This window comes from Dipodomys spectabilis, unplaced genomic scaffold (assembly GCF_019054845.1).
Source record: "Dipodomys spectabilis isolate Male_0828 unplaced genomic scaffold, ASM1905484v1 ptg000370l, whole genome shotgun sequence".
Taxonomy (NCBI): Eukaryota; Metazoa; Chordata; class Mammalia; order Rodentia; family Heteromyidae; genus Dipodomys; species Dipodomys spectabilis.
Genome location: NW_024871047.1, coordinates 2781642 through 2800727, shown reverse-complemented (window position 1 = coordinate 2800727; position 19086 = coordinate 2781642). Strand labels below are relative to the sequence as shown.

Sequence of the window (19086 nt, the reverse complement as noted above, 5' to 3'; positions counted from 1 at the left end):
GTTGTTGTTGTTGTCTTTAGTTTTTGTGCCTGGGTAACAGAGTCTCTAGTTCCCAATACCTATCTAAGAGCACCACATGGTTAATGAAGAGCCCATAACACACTAGAAAAGTTAGCATGCAGCCACAGAAAGGGCAGTGTCTACTGTGACAATTCTATAATGGGGCTATCCTGCTTTGTTTTTTTTAAGTCCAAGATGGGGATTCGAACTCAGTACCTGACACTGTCACTCATTAGCTAGTGCTCTATCCACTGAGTGACACTGCCAACTCCTATCCTGCTTTCTTTTGAACTTATTCCCACCTGTTAAAATAGAGTAGCTCTACCCTTTCTCTCCATAGAGATAAAGTGAGGGAGAAGCAAATCAAGGATTCCAATGTGGTCTACAGAGAGGTAATTACAATAAAATGCCATATAGCCACCCACCTATGCCACAGGGAAAAAAATTCGAGTCACAGTGAAGTCTTCCTAAATTTTATTGGCACTGAAATAGAACATGGGTTGAGCATAAACCCCTCCAAAACAATTTTTTAAACCCAAAAATACACACAAAAAACCTGAATATAAAATCTAACTTTTCTCCCCAACCTCCCTGGGGGTGGGTTACTGCCCTTAAGGGAGCTAGGTTGCCCCACAATTACAGGTTTTAATTTAGCTGATACAGGGCACATCACCAAGTAAGTGTCAATATAATTCACAGCAATGCATACAAGACTCCCCAAGGTTAGTGGTGATGGGAGGGAGAAGAGGGTTGTGGGAACTTCTGGGTAGGAATACTGCATAAAAGAAAAGGACAGTCTGAGGGGACTGAACCCTGGGGAGAAGGCAAACAGAAACAATACAACCAAATACTAAGTACTTAAAAAACTGGATTGCATGACCTATAGTGACAGGTAACATCACTAATACTGAAAGCTTCTTAATGTGTCTGGCAAAATATCCTTTCATAATATAGTATATGCTTCTGAGGTGTGGAGGGTAAGTAAAGGAATGAGGCCAAAAAAATGATCCTGCCCCAAGACTAATTTCTAATAGCGCATTAGCAAGAAAGGCAGAAATCAATATCGAGTTAGATATCATTACAATATATAATACTGGTAGAAAGAAAAAGAGCACACATGAAATGGGGGTGGGGAGAGGATGCTCCTGGGTTGAGAGCAAGATGGAGGTGTGGAAGGGACCAGGCCAGAATCCCCAGAAGCTCTCTGATATATAGCTCCAAGGGACAACACAGCTGGTGACAAGACCTGGGTTAGAGGTTTGTCAGAGGCAGGGCCCAGTTACTACCTTGGACCTGTGGGTGATGGACAGGGAATATTGGGCACCTGAGAGGGTCGAGTAGTAAACTGTGGGACCAGAGGCAAGAGCTATTCTCACTACACACAGCTTCTCTTACCCACTCCCCAATAAAGCTTAATGGCCTCAAGATCTAGGACTTACCATACCAAGGCCCACACAGGTATGAAGCAGGAGCTGTAGCCCAAGTAGCTCTGATGGGAGAAGTGGCCTAGAACACCTAGCAGGAAAATACTGAAGCCAAGCATGAACATTTCCTCCTTTTTGGCAAGAGCTGTGGGCAAGGCTTGCTGAGCTTTGGAGTACTTATCTCTATTCCAGGTCTAGGAGATTTAGGAATTGGAAGGGACAAGAACAAATCTAGAGAAGGAAGCAGGGACCTGGAATTTTAAAAAAGGTATACTTGTGCCCAGATAGTTCATTTGAGACAAGCCTAGGCACCCACAAGGCAGAGGTGCAGGATCTCTTACCAAGCCCTAACCGAACAGAGGGCCAATGGCCTTCTAGGATGTTATTGAAACCTCTTGAAGGCACCATCTCTCCCATCCCACCCTGGGAAGAAACTGAGTCCCTTAATTCAGAGAGAAGGCTTATTGGGACTGAGCTTATAACAGGCTCAATCTGGGAGGTAGAAACAAGAATGACCAAAAATGTATTTATCCTCCAATCATTATAAAGCCTACATCAACTCTTAAAGGGATGGGCAGTGGGAGGCTAAATCCTAGGTCAGTTGACATACTAGAGAAGATAGCCAGGGCCTTGTCACCCTTCCCTAAACCCTGTAATACCTGGATCTTGCAAATCACAGGACTTGATGGGGGAAGGCAGTGATTGGCACAGGAGAAGGAATCTAGCTTTCAACCCATTCCACACTTAACCCCTACAAGGACCATGTAAGTGTGGGGGGTATATTTGCCAAATCAAGTGAAAAGTACATCTGAATTGGGGAAGAGATCTATTCTAATAAGCTAGATTAAATGGGACAAAGAAGGAAAAGTGGGACCCAGTGACACCATAGTAGGCCATTTGTCTACCCAGGTAAGCAGGGGAAAAGGGGGCTACGTTTGGTCCCATGGCTGCACTGAATGCTTGTCATGATTCCAGGGCTGCTTTAGTTAGTGGCTCCAGCACAGTGAGTTAGGCAAAGGTACAAGGAGTGTAGGGGGAAGGATGAAGGGAGGAGGGGTCCCTAGCGGCTGGGCAAGTACCCATTACATGGACTCAAATTCATCAATGCGCTGCTTGGTATTGCCCTGCCGGATCTGGCGCAGGGTCTTGTATTTGTCTCGTCCAAGTCGCATGTTCTCAGCATGGATCATGTCATTGGCAGTCTTCTTGGACTCATCACGGGCATTGGCCAGCTCGGATGTGAGGGCCTGTGGGAATAAAAGGGGACTCAAGGGTCAGTGGTGTCCTCTCATTTCAACTTTTAGTGTTTCCTACTCCTTTTCTCTCTTTCTTCTCTCTCCCATATGCACACAGATGCACACATAAGCACTTAGGGCACCAGTTGGATAATGAGTAGGAATTCTGTCTGACAGATACTTTCTGAATGGAACAGGTATGTATATCAGGAGAAAGTGGAGAGTAGTGCAGAGAGAAAAATTCCCAAAAAACAAAGCAGTAAGCTAGAGTCTGATCAATTCAAGTTTCATATAAATGAGACTCAGATTCCTACACAGTTCTAAGAAAGACTCCTCTGCCAATCCTCATCCATGCTGGTCTAGGACATGCCAAGGGCTCTAAACTCATTGCAATGTCTCCTTGATATTTAGGCCCCTCATGGATACCTTCAGATGCTTCTGCACACGCTCGTTCTTCTCTGCCTCAGTGGTCCGTTCCTCCTCACTGCGGTCTTTGGCCATGGCATCAGCCCGCAGATCAGCACTGGCCTCTGCCCCATTCTCATCCTGTTCGTCCTGCTCATTCTCAGCAGGCTCCGCCACATGAGGTGTACTCATGGCAGTCTTCAGCTCCGCACGGGTTTTCTCCAAGTCCTCTTGTACCATCTGAGCCTGTCCAGTGACAGAGAGAAGGACCAGCAGTCAGACCAGGTCACTTGTGGCAGCCTGTGCATGCCTAGAACAACTTGGTAAGAGGAAAGTCACCAGATGATAAAAATCATTTCATCTGCCGAATCCTTAATTTCTTCACTTGGGAAATAGGAGCAATTGTAACAAATTCCCAGGGGCACTGGGAAATTTTGGGAAGTATTTCAGAAAGCCTGAGCACTTTTCTCCCATAGTGCCTGTTGTCAAAGAATGCTGGAAGTACCTAGGTACTTGTGGCCCACACCTGTAATTCTAACTACACAGGAGGCTGAGATCTGAGGATTGCACTTAGAAGCCAGCTGGGACAGGAAATTTCAAGCACCAGGACTGGCACCAAAAATAGAAGATTGGAAGCAGGAGGGATCCAAGCCCTAAGTAAAGGAACTGGAACATATGTACTCCTCTTCACAATGCTTTGTTCTGGGTATTGAGATTACCTTTTGCTGCCATTCCACAGCCTCACTTTCCTTCTTCTGTCGGGCCATTTCCAGCTGAGAAATGCGAGCTGTCAGCTCTGACATTTCTGAAGCCTGTGGAAAAATTGTGAACCTGTAAGTGCAAGGTCTTGGTCTTCAGTGTCCAGGTGTCCATACCCCAGTTCCCCTGAAGAACCAGTAAGGGACCTGCTGCTGCCCTGGTCTGGTAACAAATCTCCATTCCAGTCCCATCTTCCACACATACTACTTGTTTTCTAAGTTATAGCTCCCTGCCTGGACTATAGGACTCCTGAAGACAAACAATGTCACTTCTCTATCCCTTATTCTTGTCCCTATCCCAAGTATGCATTCAGATGTAGTCTCAAGAAAGCTTTGGAGTGGCATTGATCAAGAAGCATTGCATTCAATCTGACATGTTGCATTGAAGCTCTTTCGTACAACTACTTAAAGGTAAATTAATTAATTGAGTAAATAATTAATGCAGGCTTTTTAGACTGCAGATTGGAGTGGCAGACATTTCCCTACTATCTGAGGATGCAGAGAACTTCACTAAGACTCTTCTCTGGACAAGTACAAGAAATGACACTCAAGCATCACAAGGCACTCTGAACAGGGGGAAAAGCTTATTCATTCCCTTACACTTTGGACCAGTTGCCCATGACAACCTCTTCCTGAGAGATAGTCTAGTTCTCTCTAGTCCCACCCAAAACAGGACAAGGGTAGAGCATGTCAAGGAATTAGAAGTCAAGCATAGGTAGCTAACATCTGAGGATTGAGGTCTCAAGCCAGCCTAGGCAGGAAAGTCTATGAGACTCATCTCCAATTAACCAGCAAAAAGCCATAAGTATAGTTGTGCCTCAAATTGTAGAACACTAGCCTTAAGCAAAAAATCGAACTGAGAGCAAAAAGCTGTGATTTCAAACCCTAGTACAAGGGAAAAAAAATAACAGAAAAAGATATTGGGACCATAAGTTTTTAACTTGTGAAGCAAAAGACACTTGGAATGAATTAATGTATGAGTACCCATCCTAGCCCCTCTCCCTCAAATACATGGGCACATGGTTTTGCATATAGTTTCTTTCAAATGCAGACAGGAAGGGGATTTCTAATCCTTGTCTAATCACAAGTGTGTGACCTTTGGCAAGTCTTTTAACCTCCCTTAGACCTAATTTCCTTATCCGTGCATGAATTTTATGTGGGTGTTAATATCATAGTCACTAGAAAAAATTAGAATAGTATGAAAAGGGAATGTGCCTAGCCTATACCATAGTAGGTACTCAATTAACTGTGAGTCTGTTTCTTTCCTCCTTCCCTTTCCTTTGCCAGGTTACCAGTTAAGATATCCAAGGGTTAGGAAAATGAATGGAAGCCGGGCACCAGTGGCTCATATCTGTAATCCTGGCTACTGGAGACTGAGATCTGATGATCAAGGTTTAAAGCAAGTCTGGGCAGAAATGTCTATGAGACTCTCATCTACAATAACTAACAGAATGCTGGAAGTGGAAGTGTGACTGAAGTGGTAAAATAACAGTCATAAGCAAAAAAGCTAAGCAACAGCATGAGGCCCTGAACTGAAGTCCTAATATCAGCACAAAAGAAAAACAAATGAAAGCTAATGGTTAAAAAAGACTGTTGGAAAAAGTTGCTGGACCACCCTGAGCTGCTCAACTTGTCTCTACATGAGCTATTTTTTTTTAATTTTTTATCTTTAAGTAGTTGTACAAAGAAGTTCCCATTCTACAAACCAGTACATGAGTACAAGGTGTCTGACAACATTGTCACCCATCGCTCCTAACCCACTCCTTCTCCCACTTTTCTTTTCTTCTTTTTTTTAAATTGAGATTAGGTGGTTACATAAATTTCACATATTTCACAGTATTGTGGAATAGTGATACTTAAAGTCACAAACATTTTAACCTTCTCAAGGCAAATCGTCATTATCATCATCTATAAAGTTTGTGAATTCTATGAGCTTTGACAATACAATTATTTCTTCCACGTCAGGTGATATTTACATTTCTTTCCTTTTGCTTAGTGTAAGCTGTTCCCTCTTTCCCTCTCATTCCTCCCTTCCCATTGCTGTCTTTGGGTTGCTTAGTTCATTTTCATCTATGTCCAGTGCAGCTGATGGGCCCCTCTGTTGTTACATGAGCTATTTAGATAAGACCTACTGGCAAGAATCAGCCTTGTAGGCAGAGGGAGTTAGAAGTAGATTTGGCTAACAAGAGAGAAAATGCAAGTCTCACAACCCAGCCTGCTGTGCAGCTTTACCAACTGTTCCTGGGTTTTCTTCTGGTCTCGGGAGGCCTGAAGCAGGGCCTCCTTGGCCTCTTCAGCTTCCTGACGTTCCTTTGCCAGCTTCTCGGCCTCACTCTGAGCACGCTTCCGTTCCTGCTCAAGTTCCAGAGCCCTACGGGTCTGTTCTTCCAGTTCTGGGCAGAAAAAAAAGAAGGCAGAAAGCAATGAAGGTCACAGAGATGAAGATAGCTCATTAGCTTCCTTCCCAGGAAGGAACTGTCTACCTCAAGGCACAGCTGGCAGAAGGCACTGAGAATGCTTCTTGCCCCATCTCCCTGATTTAGTCTGTGGCCCCAGTTGTACTACTCTATAATCTGGGTAAAGCAGAGTACAGCCAATCTTCATGGTGACACTAAGCCTCACCTTGCTGAGCTTTCTTAGTCTGTTCCTCAATCTGCTTCAGCCTCTCCATCAGTTCTTCCTTCTCCCGTTCAATCTTCTCCTTTTCCTTTTCTGCCATCTCACGCTTCTTCTTCTCATTTTCCAGCAGAGCACTGGGGGAAGGAATAGAAGAGGTGAATAGGACAGCAAGGATGCCCTGAGTCTGGAGATTTCCTTGCCCTAGGTCCTTTGGCACCTACCATTCCAACACACCCAGAGCTTCTGAGTTTGGGCCACTGTCCATTTGCTCCACATAGTCTTGCCCTTGCAATAGAGCCCTAAATCAGCTGCTCTACTGTGGATCCAATCTGTTTGATCTCAGTCAGAAGACCCAAACAAGAACTCTGGTTCTTCAAGTAAACCACTGGGTGACCTTAGTTATCTTACTACTTTGCCTTCGTTTTCAGGTTCTCTATCTGTAAAGTGGCCCTATGGGACCCTGACAAATTTTAGCTTTGCAGTCAGATGCCATGCTCAAATCTGGAGAGTAAACCTACCTTTGCCTGCTCTAAATCTCTAGATTCCTTTCTTCCCCAGTTTACTGCGTGTCTGGAATAAGCATTTGCTCATTCTTACTCTTAGAAAGTCCTCTATCCCTTAGCTACGTGTCCCCCCCCCCCCCCATGAGCCTTCAGAATATTTGGCATATCCTCCTCTCATCTCTTTCTGTTGTTTTTCTGCATAGCACTTTCTTTGGTGTCAGTCCTGGGGATTGAACTCAGAACCTAGGCGCTGCCCCTAAGCTTGTTTTTGCTCAAAGCTAGCATTCTACTACTTGAGCCACAGCTTCACTTCCAGCTATTTTGGTAGTTCATTGTAGATAAGAGTCTCAAGACTGCTGCCTAGGCTGGCTTCAAACCATCACCTTCAGATCTCAGCCTCTTAATTAGCTAGGATTACAGGTGTGAGCTACAGGGACAGGGCTATATCACACTTGTTTGTATGTGTATGCCAGTATGTAGGCTTGAACTCAGGGCTTGCATGTGCCCCTGAGCTTTCTTCCTCAAGGCTAAAACTCTATCACTTGAGACACAACTCTACTTCTGGCTTTTTGTTAGCAAATTGGAGATTAACGTCTCACAGACTTTCTTGCTTGGGTTGGATGTGAACTGAGATTTTCAGATCTCAGCCTCCTGAGCAGCTAGGATGATGGCATGAGCCACTAGCATCTGGCTACATAGCACATTTTACTCATCTCATAGATGACACAATTTGCTTAATTATTATATTTGTGTCTGATCAGTAGAAGGATAGCTTCATGAGAATGGGAATTTTTTTGTTGGTCATAGGGCTTGAACTCTGGGCCTGAGTGCTGTCCCTAAGCTCTTCAACTCAAGGCTAGCGCTCTACCACTTGAGCCACAGCATCACTTCTGGTTTTCTGGTGGTTTGTTGGAAATAAGAGTTTCACAGCTTTTCCTGTCTCAGCTGGCTTTGAACTGCAATCCTCAGATCTCAGCCTCCTGAGTAGCTAGGATTAAAGGCATGAGCCACCAGCACCCAGCTGAGAATAGGGATATTTTTTGTCATTTTTTTCACTGCTCAATAAACATGAAGTGACTAAATGGAACAGTCCTGTGTTTGTGTGCATACATGTGCATGAGTGTTATGTATTTCCTCTCTTCTTCCTATGAGACTGTGAGGCCTTAGAGGACATGTTCCTGCCAGATGCTGCTCTGTGAACCACTCTCCAATTTTGGTAATTTTTTTTCTTTGCTGGTAATGGGATTTGAATTCAAAGCTTTACTCTCTCACTTGGTTTGCTTGTTCACATCTTGTATTCTACCATCTGAGCCATGCCTCCAGCTTGACTTTTTACTGGTTAATTGGAGATGGAGTCTCAACTTTTGTGCCTAGATTGACTTCAAACTATGATTCACCAGGTCTCACATTCTTAATTAGCTAGGATTGCTGGCATGGACTACCAGCACCTGGCTAGACTTTCTTTTTTTTTTTTCATAACGTATGTGAACTTTAATGTCTACATTTTCATTTGAAGTTATTTTCAGCTTACTAAACTAGAAGTTTTCTGAGGTTCCAAACAGTTTGGAACAGAATACACACTAGAGTAGCGCTACTTCAATGATAGCCTGCATAGAAATAACCTGGAATCTTCTCAAATAGTTCATTAAGTGAAGTTCACATAATATAAAATCACTGCCCATTTACTACATTCACAATGTTGTATTGCCATTTTTTTTCTATTTTCAAAGTATGTTTACCATGCACCATGCCAAAGTAAAACCCCATATTCATTCATCAGTCACCCTTTCTATCCATCCCCCACCCCAGGCTCTGACAACCACCAAACTACATTCCATTTCTACCCATTTTTCTATTCTAGATTATTTCATATAAATGGTATCACACAATATTTAACCATTTTGTGTGACTGCTTTCACTAGGGTAGTGCTTTAGAGAGGTACATCCACCTGTAGTATATATGGCTAAATGATATTCTGCTATGGTTTAGATATGTCTGCCTCTCAAAGCTTTAGTACTAGAAGTTCAGCCTTCAATGTAATGGCATTGAGATGTAGTGAAACCTTTATGAGGTGGAACTTGGTTTGAGGTGATTAGGGTATTAGGAACTACCCTCAAAAGAGATTAATGCCTGTGCAGAAGGAATGTGGTAGGTCCCTCAGAACTGAATTTGTATTTGTGAGAGTAGGTTGATATAAGTGCGACTGGTACTATCCCTGAGTCCCACATGTGCTCCTCTCCTGTGCACATGGCCCTGCTATGTGATGTTCTCTGACACATTATGAAACAGTACAGGGCTCTCACCAAATGTAGCTGCCCAATATTGGACTTCTCAACCTTCCAAACCATGTGTTAAAATAATTTTTTTTTATGCCAGTTCTGAGGCTTGAACTCAGTGCCTGGGCACTGTCCCTCAGCTTCTTTTGCTTAGGGTTAGTGCTTTACTATTTGAGCCACAGCTCCACTTCTGGATTTTTTGGTGGCTAACTGGAGATAAAGAGGCTCACAGGCTTTCCTGCCCAAGCTGGCTTCGAACCATAATCCTCAGATTTCAGCCTTGTAAGTAGCTAGGATTAGAGGTGTGAATCTCTAGCACTCGGTAAATATTTTTTTTTTCTTTATAAAACTCTCAGCCTCGGGGCTGGGAAGGTGGCTCAGTGGTAGACCGCTTGCCTTGCATGCCTGAGGCCCTGGGTTCGATTCCTCAGCACCACATAAGCAAAAAGAAAAAAGCTGGAAGTGGTGCTGTGGCTCAAGTGGTAGAGCGCTAGCCTTCAGCTGAAGAGCTGAGGGACAGCGCCCAGGCCCAGCGTTTCAGGCCCCACGACTGGACCAAAAAAAAAACAAAAAACTCTCAGCCTCGGGTATGCTTTAGCAAGACAAAATGGATTAACACATATTCCATTGCATATATTTATAATGTTTTATTCACTGATATATTAGTAGACATTTGGACTATTTCTACCTTTTAGTGATTGTGAATAGTGCTACTATGAATGCATGTGTGCATATATTTCTTTAAATGCCCATTTTAACTCTGTTGCTACTCAGGAGTAGAAATACAGGATTATATAGTATAGTAATTCAATGCTGACCTTCTTGAAAATTTGTCAAAAATTTCCCACAACTTGTCATTCCTATTAGCAAAAACCTGGATTCCAATTTCTCCACAACCTCATTAGCCATTTGTTATTAGTTTTATCTATATTAATCAGTGTGAAGTGGTATCTCATTATTATTTGCATTTCTCTAATGACTCTAAGGAAAATATCCCTGTGCCCATTGGGTACCTGAAGAGACAATTACCTCTATCCTTTGTGTGTTTAGGGTGAGGGGTTACTGGGGCTTGAACTCAGACTGGGCACCTTACCTTACCTTGTTTGCTCAAGACTGGGGCTATACCTCTTGAGCCACATCCCTACTTCTGATTTTTTGCTGGTTAATTGGAGATGAGTCTCTCAGATTGTCAAAATGTGCTGGCTTCTAACCTGGATCCTCAGATCTCTGCCTCTTTAGTAACTAGGATTATAGCTGCAAGCCATTGATAATTGGCTTCACTTGGGATTTTGAGATGCATGTTCTCATCAGCAGGTCTGGGCTAGGGTCTCCAATTTTGCCTTTCTAGCAAATTCCCAAGTTGATGCCGAGATGTGCTGAGCCTCAAATTATATTTTGAATAACAAGGACTGTGGGCTTTGTAAAATTGTGAAGGCTCTGCCCATTGCTGCTTTAAAAACCTTGCAGAATACAGACTCAAATGCATATGAAGCCCTCACATGCCACAAATGTGCATGGAATCTCACTGGTACAACAATTGCATGAGAACATAGATAAGGGGAAATTATTACAAAATCCTCTCCTTCAGGCAAGCCTGTGAATTTCTATGCTTCTCAAGGCTGCTTCTCAGGAATGAGTATGCAATGCATGCCTGGTGCCTTTGAGAAGCTGGCTTATCCCAACACTGTCCCCATTCCAGCTCTGTAAGACCTACCGCTCCATCTGTTTCTGGTGCTTCTCCTCCCGGGCCTGTGCCTTCATCTGCTGCACCTCGATGGTGTCGGGCTTGCGACGGCGCATGTACAGTTCATGGTTCCCCATACAAAGGGCCAAGATCCGCTTGTTAATTCGCAGCCGAGGAGCATAGAAGACAAAGTCCTGGAGACAAAATAGCAGTCAAAATGAGTTTGGAGGAAAAAGAGAGCTTCTACCTTCAGACAAATTAAATTCAATCATGCCTGTAATCCTAGCTACTTAGGAGGCTGAGATATAAGGATCAGCTGGGAGAGACAAATCCCTGAGCTTATTATCTCCAGCAAAATGCCAAAAGTGGAGCTGTGGCTCAAGTGATAGAGCACCAGCCTCGAGCCAAAAAGCTTAGGGAGAGCACCCAGGATATGTGTTCAAGCTCCAGTACCAGCACAAGATAAAGAAGTATTACAAAGATCATTTATGCGAAGAACAGGCTAGCAGTTGGACTCACACTAGAATCCAGTGCTCTTTCTACCAAACCACAATTTCTTTCAATCTTTACTTACAAAAACTCTTCTATAATACTCTCAATTACAATGAATCAATTTCCTTCTCTGCTAACTAGAGATATTTCTGAGTCTCAGAGGACCTCTTTTAGAAGCCAAACAACCCTAGAAAAATACCCTAATGGGTATTAAGTATGGATATTAACCCCTCTGGATGTCTGGACTGGTCCTGGAGTCTTGGGAAAAGCATATCCTAGACCTAGCCCCTTGTGTCATTTTTTTTGGAACAAGGCAGACTGTAAATGCACAGATGAATATATAAATCCCCTAAATACTGATTGTCCTAGTTGTTGTTTGTTAAATAAGGCCTTCATCTCAGCTGGCTTTCTTACTTACCTTTTTCTGACGACAGTTGAGCACAGCAGCAATAAAAAAAAACACGTAAGAAAATCCAGTGAGTTTGAGTTTCAAACTTCAAATAGCATTGGACCAAGGTCACCAGCTGATAAGCTAGCCACCATCTCCTCTGCCAATGAATGCAAACTTCTTTCGTCTCACACAGCTTTAGGTAGAGTGGAAGAAGCACAGGGTCTCAAGGTCAAATGACCTAGGTATAAATACTAGTTGTATGACCCTGAAGAAATCAAAATCACTCCATCTTTCTGAACCTCAGTTTCATCACTGCAGTAGGTATGATGTTAGGTATGTTGTTAAATACTTGCCCATGTAGTTGAGGCTTTAAGGACATAACACAGAAAATACCATCAAGCATGGCAGCAGGGGCTCATGCCTGCAATCCTAGCTACTCAGGAAGCTAAGATTTGAGGATTGTGGTTCAAAGCCAGCCTAGGTAGAAAAGTTCATGAATCTCTTATCTCCAACTAAGCACCAAAAAAAAAAAAAAAAAAAAAAAACTGAAAGTAGAGCTGTAGCCCAAGTGGTAGAGTACTAATTTTGAGTGAAAAAGCTCAGGGACACTGCTCAGGCCCTGAGTTCAAGCCCCAGGATCAACACAAAAAGAAAGAGAAAGAGAGAAAGAGAGGAAAGAACGAAGGAAGGAAGGAAGGGAGGGAAGGAGGGAGGGAGGGAGGGAGAGATGAAGGAAATACCTAGAAAGAGGAAGGACATCTCAGGGCCAAAGAAGGCTGAATCTTCATGAAATGGATCAGGCTCAGTTAATATGGCCACTGGTTCTTGTTGGATACAAAGTACATGAGGAGAGGAACTTCATTTTACATGTCTAACTTAGCCTCAAAAATACTGTCAACTGCAGGAAAGCTGGTGTGAAGTTTGGTGAGCATGTGAACAGGACTAGACTCAAAGCATTTTCTTCATCTTAGGGTGGTTGTTCTGGAGAAAAATCTAAGAGTGCTAAGGTAAAACTATGAAAAAGAATTAAGTGTGGATGACTATCTTTGGATGTGGACTTTTCCTGGCTTTGTCCTTTTCCCACAATTATAGACCACACTTGCCCCAGTATTCTAATCGATAAGACACTTGTCCCCAAAGACAGGGATTGTGAATTTGAGTTCGACCTGGGGTAATATGCCAGCTCTCAGTTTTAGATGTCCTAATAGTGGGTCAACACACACACACACACCAAATACACAAACTCTCCACCTTCTGGGGCTCAGGAACTGGAAAGGTGAGGGTATTCTCTTTCTACCACCCTCAGAGCAGCAAATAGTACTGGCTAAGGAGCAGCACTTTGGACTTCTTATGGTGTTCACTATCCACAAAGGGAGATAGGATAGCACTTGAGAGACAGATGCAGAAGGCACAGGTAACAAGGTGCCTCTTGGCTATTTCTTAGTATTGGTATCCCCTTCTAACTGTCTCCATTTGTGTACCCTGTCCACATGCATATGCACACCTAAGTAGATGTTCTCACATTCCAGTAAAAGAGGGACAGATATAATGACATAATTGCCCCTAGCATATCCAAGCCTTGGCAAAGAACCTATCAGGGTCACTCACCGGGGCTTTTTTGTCAATAGGCTTGATGACAAATTTCTTATCATTGAAAGAGATGTTTCTAATTTCACTCCAGGGGAAGCCAATCTTGGGAGTCAGTCTGTACAAATGGAAACCAGCAGCATTAGAACAAAGGCAAGATGAGACAGACAGCGCTGTTGCCTGACTCGTATCCTTTCATTGCTAGCTCAGCTATCACATGCCATCAAGTCAATTTCCAATACTGAGGTTTTACAAAGGACTTCCTAATACCACAATCAACACCTTAATCCTGTTCCAATCTCCACGATTCATTTTGTTCCATTTTTAGTTGAGGCATGGATCTTAAAATAGTCCTTCAGCCCTATTTAACTGAGATTCTCCTATCAAATATTATAAAGGTTGGAGAGACAGCAAATAATGAACTCCAGAATTCAGAATTATGTGAAACCATAATCTACTGATTCCCATCCTCACCAAGGACACACCAAATATAAAAAACAATCAAGTGAGATAAAACTACAATAAAATTATAAGCACAAAACCACTTAATGATTACATGGAACTTGAACTTCAAATCTTGATGAGGCAAATTCTAGGCCAGAACTGCACCCTAAAAATGCAGTAAAAATTACATATATGACTTTTTAATTTTTTTTCTAACCTATATGAAAATAAGTAAAAAAATTAAAATAAACAGGTAGAACTAATTGGAAAAACACTTTAGGCCAATACAGACCAAATACTATCATCAGAATATGTAAATATTTTCTTAAAACACTGAGACATTTAATATTCTGTTTATAGTTTAGATCTTAAACATTTCCCCAAAATTCATGTGGCTTGGGCTCTAGCTAATGATATTATTGTAAGGTAGTAGAAACCTTAGGACAGAGCCTAGCTAGAGGAAGTAGGTCATTGGGGTTATACTCTTGGGTCACCATCCCCATTCTTCAGCTCTGCTTCCTGGCTTCCATGAAAGGAGCAGCTTTACTCTGTCACATGCCACAGGCTCAAAGGAATTACACCAAGAAACCATGGACTGATACCTCTGAAACTGTGAACCAAAATAAATCTTTCTTCCTTTAAGCTGATTTCTCTTGTCATTTTTGTCACTGACAAAACACATTTAATTGTTCACATTAGGTCATTAAAGTGGTGTGTACTCCGTAACGTGCTTACAACATCTCTCAATTGAGAGTAGCCATATTTCAAGTGTTCAATAGCCACATGTGGTTAGTGGCTACAACAGTGTACAGGATTTAGATGCATATGGGATGTTATAAAATCATCAGGCCTAGCTTACATTAAGTAGAAAAGACTAAAGTCTGTATCCAAAAGGATGAACCCTATATGTCAGAGCAATTCAAACTAAAAGAGGTTTAAGCGATACCTGTCATTCTGCTCATAGATGTTGAGACCCAGGGCATCGACACCCAGCCACAGCTCTGAGCCTTTCTTATTCTTGATGCTGAAATAATTCACACCATACATCTCCAGATCTTGGGCAATCTTCAGATATTCCAAAACAGCATCCTCCCTAAATGATACAGAGTAGGGAAGGGCATGTCACAGAAGGAAGCCTCTTAGTCACTCAAGGAGAAAGAGAAGCCAACTTGTTCTGTGTTTCTGATACTGTCAGGCATGGGGAAGGAGATAGAAGCTGATGGCAGAGAACAGAGAACTTACATGACTTTTGTTAAGTAAATTTATAGTTAAGAACCTCATATCTGAGGCTCCGAATAAGGAGGAAGGCTTTGATGGCCTCTGACATGTCAATTGTCATAGAAGCTATTTTCTTCTCCTCATTCATTTATGAAAACCTCTTATTTTGGTGCCAGTTCTGGGGCTTGAACTCAGGGCCTGGGTGCTGTCCTTGAGCTTCTTTTGTTCAAGAATAGTGCTCTACTACTTGAGCCACAGCACCACTTCTGTGAAAGCCTCTTTTATACAAGCACCTTTATCTAAGTTCTTATCAGAGCTTAGAGAGTATTGTTGGGAAAAATGATGAGGTTTATTCCTCAACTAGAAAAAAAATTCTTTGCAATGTTCAGAGATCCCCTTTCACCATTGTTTCTTTTTGTGGAAAGAGCTACCAAGTAGTCCAGAAATTCTCTAGGGGTCCTGAGACCTCCCCCATTTCTTTGTAGTCAAAACTTTTTGCGCTACTTAGTTGTCACTATTTACCTAAACAAAGAGCATTCCTCATAATGGTTCAAGTTGCCAGAATCACCTATATTCTCTTTCTGCAATATCCATTAATTCACCTGATTGTCTGCCTCATCTCTTTAGAACCCACTATCATTCTCCCTGCAAAGGGCAGTGGTGGGGGGAATGGGGCTCACAGCTGCTGGATAGGCTTACCTGAGCATGCCCCGGTGTTCCTCATGCCACACCTGGATCCGCTCCTCCCACTGGTCCTTGTTGAGTTTGTGCTGCTCCAGGACTCTGGAAAGACAAAGTGCAAGAGGGAAAGGAATCCCCCTTAGTCTCTAAGGCATTGGTAAACATTTACAATTGACCCATTGAGGTTGTACACTAGACTCAAATTGAAATTAATAAAGATATTAGACATAAGGAACTGCCTAAGAAGTAGGATAGCTGCAAAAACAGATGGCCAAACCAGATGATGATGAGATTACCTTCTTTGTACCTGTAATAAAAAAAATACTGTGCTGCAGTCTCTAAGCACAGTAATGTGTCATAAGTCCATGAGGACCTGAGAGGCTCACAGTTGGGATGAAACTTAAAAGAAAAAAAAAAAAAAACCAGCACATTCTCCCCTAGATCCTCCTGGGACCAACACTTTATATTTAAAAGAATGCCATTCATGGATAAGAAGACGGATTTTGGATAAAGAACAGAGAACCAAGCCCAGATCTACTAGACTATAAACAAGGTTTGCTTTAAATATGCATTGCAGGCATCATAGCAATGACTGAGAGAGTTTTACGGTACAACTAGTTTCCTTAATACACTCTGATGGGTTGTACACATGTCGCAGCTCCAATGGCATGAGGGAGCCCAGAATGATGCTTAGTTTTGCTTTCTAATCCAACAGCCTATGGAAATGAATATCACATGTCACAGAAAAAAACTCAGGGTTAAAAAAAATTCAATACTGGGAGCTGGGAAGGTGGCTCAGTGGTAGAGTGCTTGTCTTGTATGCATGAAGCCCTGGGTTCGATTCCTCAGCACCACATAAGCAGAAAAAGCCGGAAGAGGCGCTGTGGTTCAAGTGGTAGAGTGCTAGCCTTGAGCTGAAGAATGCAGAGACAGTGGCCAGGCCCAGAGTTCATGACCCACAACCAACAACAACAACAACAAAAAATTCAATACTAGGGCTGGAAATGTGGCCTAGTAGTAGAGTGCTTGCCTAGAGTGCATGAAGCCCCAGGTTTGATTCCTCAGTACCACATACACAGAAAAAGCTGGAAGTGGTGCTGTGGCTCACCTGGTAAAGCACTAGCCTTGAGCTGAAGAACCCAGGGACAGAGCCCAGGCCCAGAGTTCAAGTCCTATGACCAACAACAACAAAAAAAATCAATACTACGTGCTGGTGGTTCATACCTATAAATTCAAAAGGCTCAGATCTAAGAATGCGATTCAAAGCCAGCTTAGGCTCTTACATCCAATTAACCACCTAGAGCAAAAAAAGCTAAGGGACAGTACCAAGGCTCTGAGTTAAAGCCCCAGTTACCCTCCCCCCCCACACACACACACTTCGAGTTTCGAGCCTGGCTTGTTCTTAAATGAGCTGTGAGGAAATGAGGCAACTCAGTGCAAGTTCCTCTGTACCTCTATTTCCTAAGCCAGAGAATAAGGATAATGCCTGCTTTATTAGTTTCATGTATTGTCATAATGCCTAAACAAATCAAAAAAAAAAAAATAACAGAACTTCCAATTTTGAAGTTTACAAAAACAGAGAAGTCTGTATACTGGTTATTAATATTAAAAAACTGTTTGAGCTCCCCATGTCCCTATCTTACGCATTTCTGTTTCCCCTGTGAACTTCTGAAATAAAAGATCTAAATCAGTGAAAAGGATAGAGAAAATAAGACCAGGGAGGGGGGAAAAAAATCAATCCATCTCTGGTTCTACATAAGCACCTGTCTCCAGGGTAATGGAGTTCTGTAACCAGGCAGAGAGAAAGAAAAAGGCTTTTTATATTGGGAGCTAGAAAATAAAAAGTATGACACTATGTGTCAATATATCTCTCGGAGCATCAGAACACAGTCTTCAGAGAGACCCTAGTGGAAAGAACAGATTTGGCAGCCCCTGTGGAACAGGGAATTAGTCAGCCTTGGGCTGCAGCTCCCTTTGACCAGGGTAAAGCAAGTCAGGGTACCACCTTACCTCTGGGGCAGCAACTTGTCTCCAGCCAAGTAGCCAGACTTGTGCACCTCCTTATTAAAATCACCATACTTGGACTGGACAGCATAGGAGGCCAACAGCACAGCAGTTTCAGGTGGGCAATAAATGTCATCATTGAGAATCCCCTCCTTCACTTGCAGAAAGAAGAGGCGTTGAGTGATGTCCTGGATCAATTCCTCAGATACATCCTCAGGATAGAACTTGGCCCGGAACTTGAAGAGAAGGGGGCTTTCCTTCCGCACATCCTGTGCAGTCACCTGGGAATAGCAAGGAATTACAGGCTCTCAAAAATAGGCTTTAGTAAGCCAGACACTCATAGCTCATGCCTATAATCCTAGTGACTCAGAAGGCTGAGATCTGAGGATTGGGGTCTGAAGGCAGCCAGGGTAGAAAAGTCCGTTAGACTCTTCAATTATCCAGCAAAAACATGGAACTGGAGCTGTGCCTCAAGTAGTAGAGTGCTACTATTCTTGAGTAAAAAAGCCTTCAGTTCAAGTCCCTACTGGCACACATAAAAAAGGGAAAAAAAGGAAGCATCTATATGAGATCAGACATCAGTAGATCAGTGAGAGAAGGACAGGCTAAAGACATATCTTTAAGATCTTTGCTCAGTTTAAAAGTCTATGCCTCTTTTTGTACATCTTTATTGTTATTGTACAGAAGGGTTATAGTTATATAAGTCACATAAAGAGTACTTTTCTTTTTGCTATGCATCTCTTTTAAACAAATATAGCCCTTGAGTTTGAAAAAAAGAAAAGGATATCAATCCCTTTTTTTATATTTTTCCATACTTAGGACTAAACTCAGAGCTCTGAATATGCTCTACCATTGAGTTACATCCCCAGATGTAACAGATTCTCTGTTGAAGAATCATTAATAGCTTTGGTTTAAAATAAGTCTTGGTCCTGGACATTCTTCTTGGTAGAAGTCAAAAGGGATAGAGACCAACATCTTTGCCATGGCTAAGTTCTTTGTTCTTCTTATAAAGGTGATTAAGAGCCAGGTGCTGGTGGCTTATGCCTGTAATCCTAACTATTCAGGAGGCTGAGATCTGAGGATCATGGTTCAAATCCAGTCCGAGCAGGAAAGTCCATGAGACTCTTATCTCCATTAACAACCAAAAAACCAAAGTCGCACTGTAGCTCAAGTAGCAGAGCACTTGCCTTGAGCTGTAGAGCTCAGGGACAGCACCCAGCCCGAGTTCAAGCCCCAAGACCAACCAAAAAAAGCAAAGGTGATTAATAAACAACCCAATGACAACCAAAGCCATAAGTATCCCAGATTTACTAGCTAGTACATTATCCCTTGAGCTCATTTTGTTGGGAGAAAGAATTCTAAAC

General features: G+C 42.6%; 1 protein-coding gene across 1 annotated transcript in view; it reads right to left on the bottom strand.

Annotated features, from left to right (window-relative positions):
• Window positions 1–457: 457 nt before the first annotated feature.
• The window catches only part of Msn (moesin), a 92713-nt gene continuing 74084 nt past the window's right edge, over window positions 458–19086 (bottom strand). Inside the window, exons 4-13 of the mRNA XM_042666931.1 lie at window positions 17729–18003; window positions 15737–15820; window positions 14766–14912; window positions 13397–13493; window positions 10936–11099; window positions 6445–6575; window positions 6055–6215; window positions 3784–3876; window positions 3086–3310; window positions 458–2671 (exon numbers count right to left, since the gene is read on the bottom strand). Of these exons, the coding sequence (XP_042522865.1) occupies window positions 2507–2671; window positions 3086–3310; window positions 3784–3876; window positions 6055–6215; window positions 6445–6575; window positions 10936–11099; window positions 13397–13493; window positions 14766–14912; window positions 15737–15820; window positions 17729–18003 (1542 nt within the window). The 3' untranslated portion in view covers window positions 458–2506. The remainder of the gene's footprint in view (window positions 2672–3085; window positions 3311–3783; window positions 3877–6054; window positions 6216–6444; window positions 6576–10935; window positions 11100–13396; window positions 13494–14765; window positions 14913–15736; window positions 15821–17728; window positions 18004–19086) is intronic.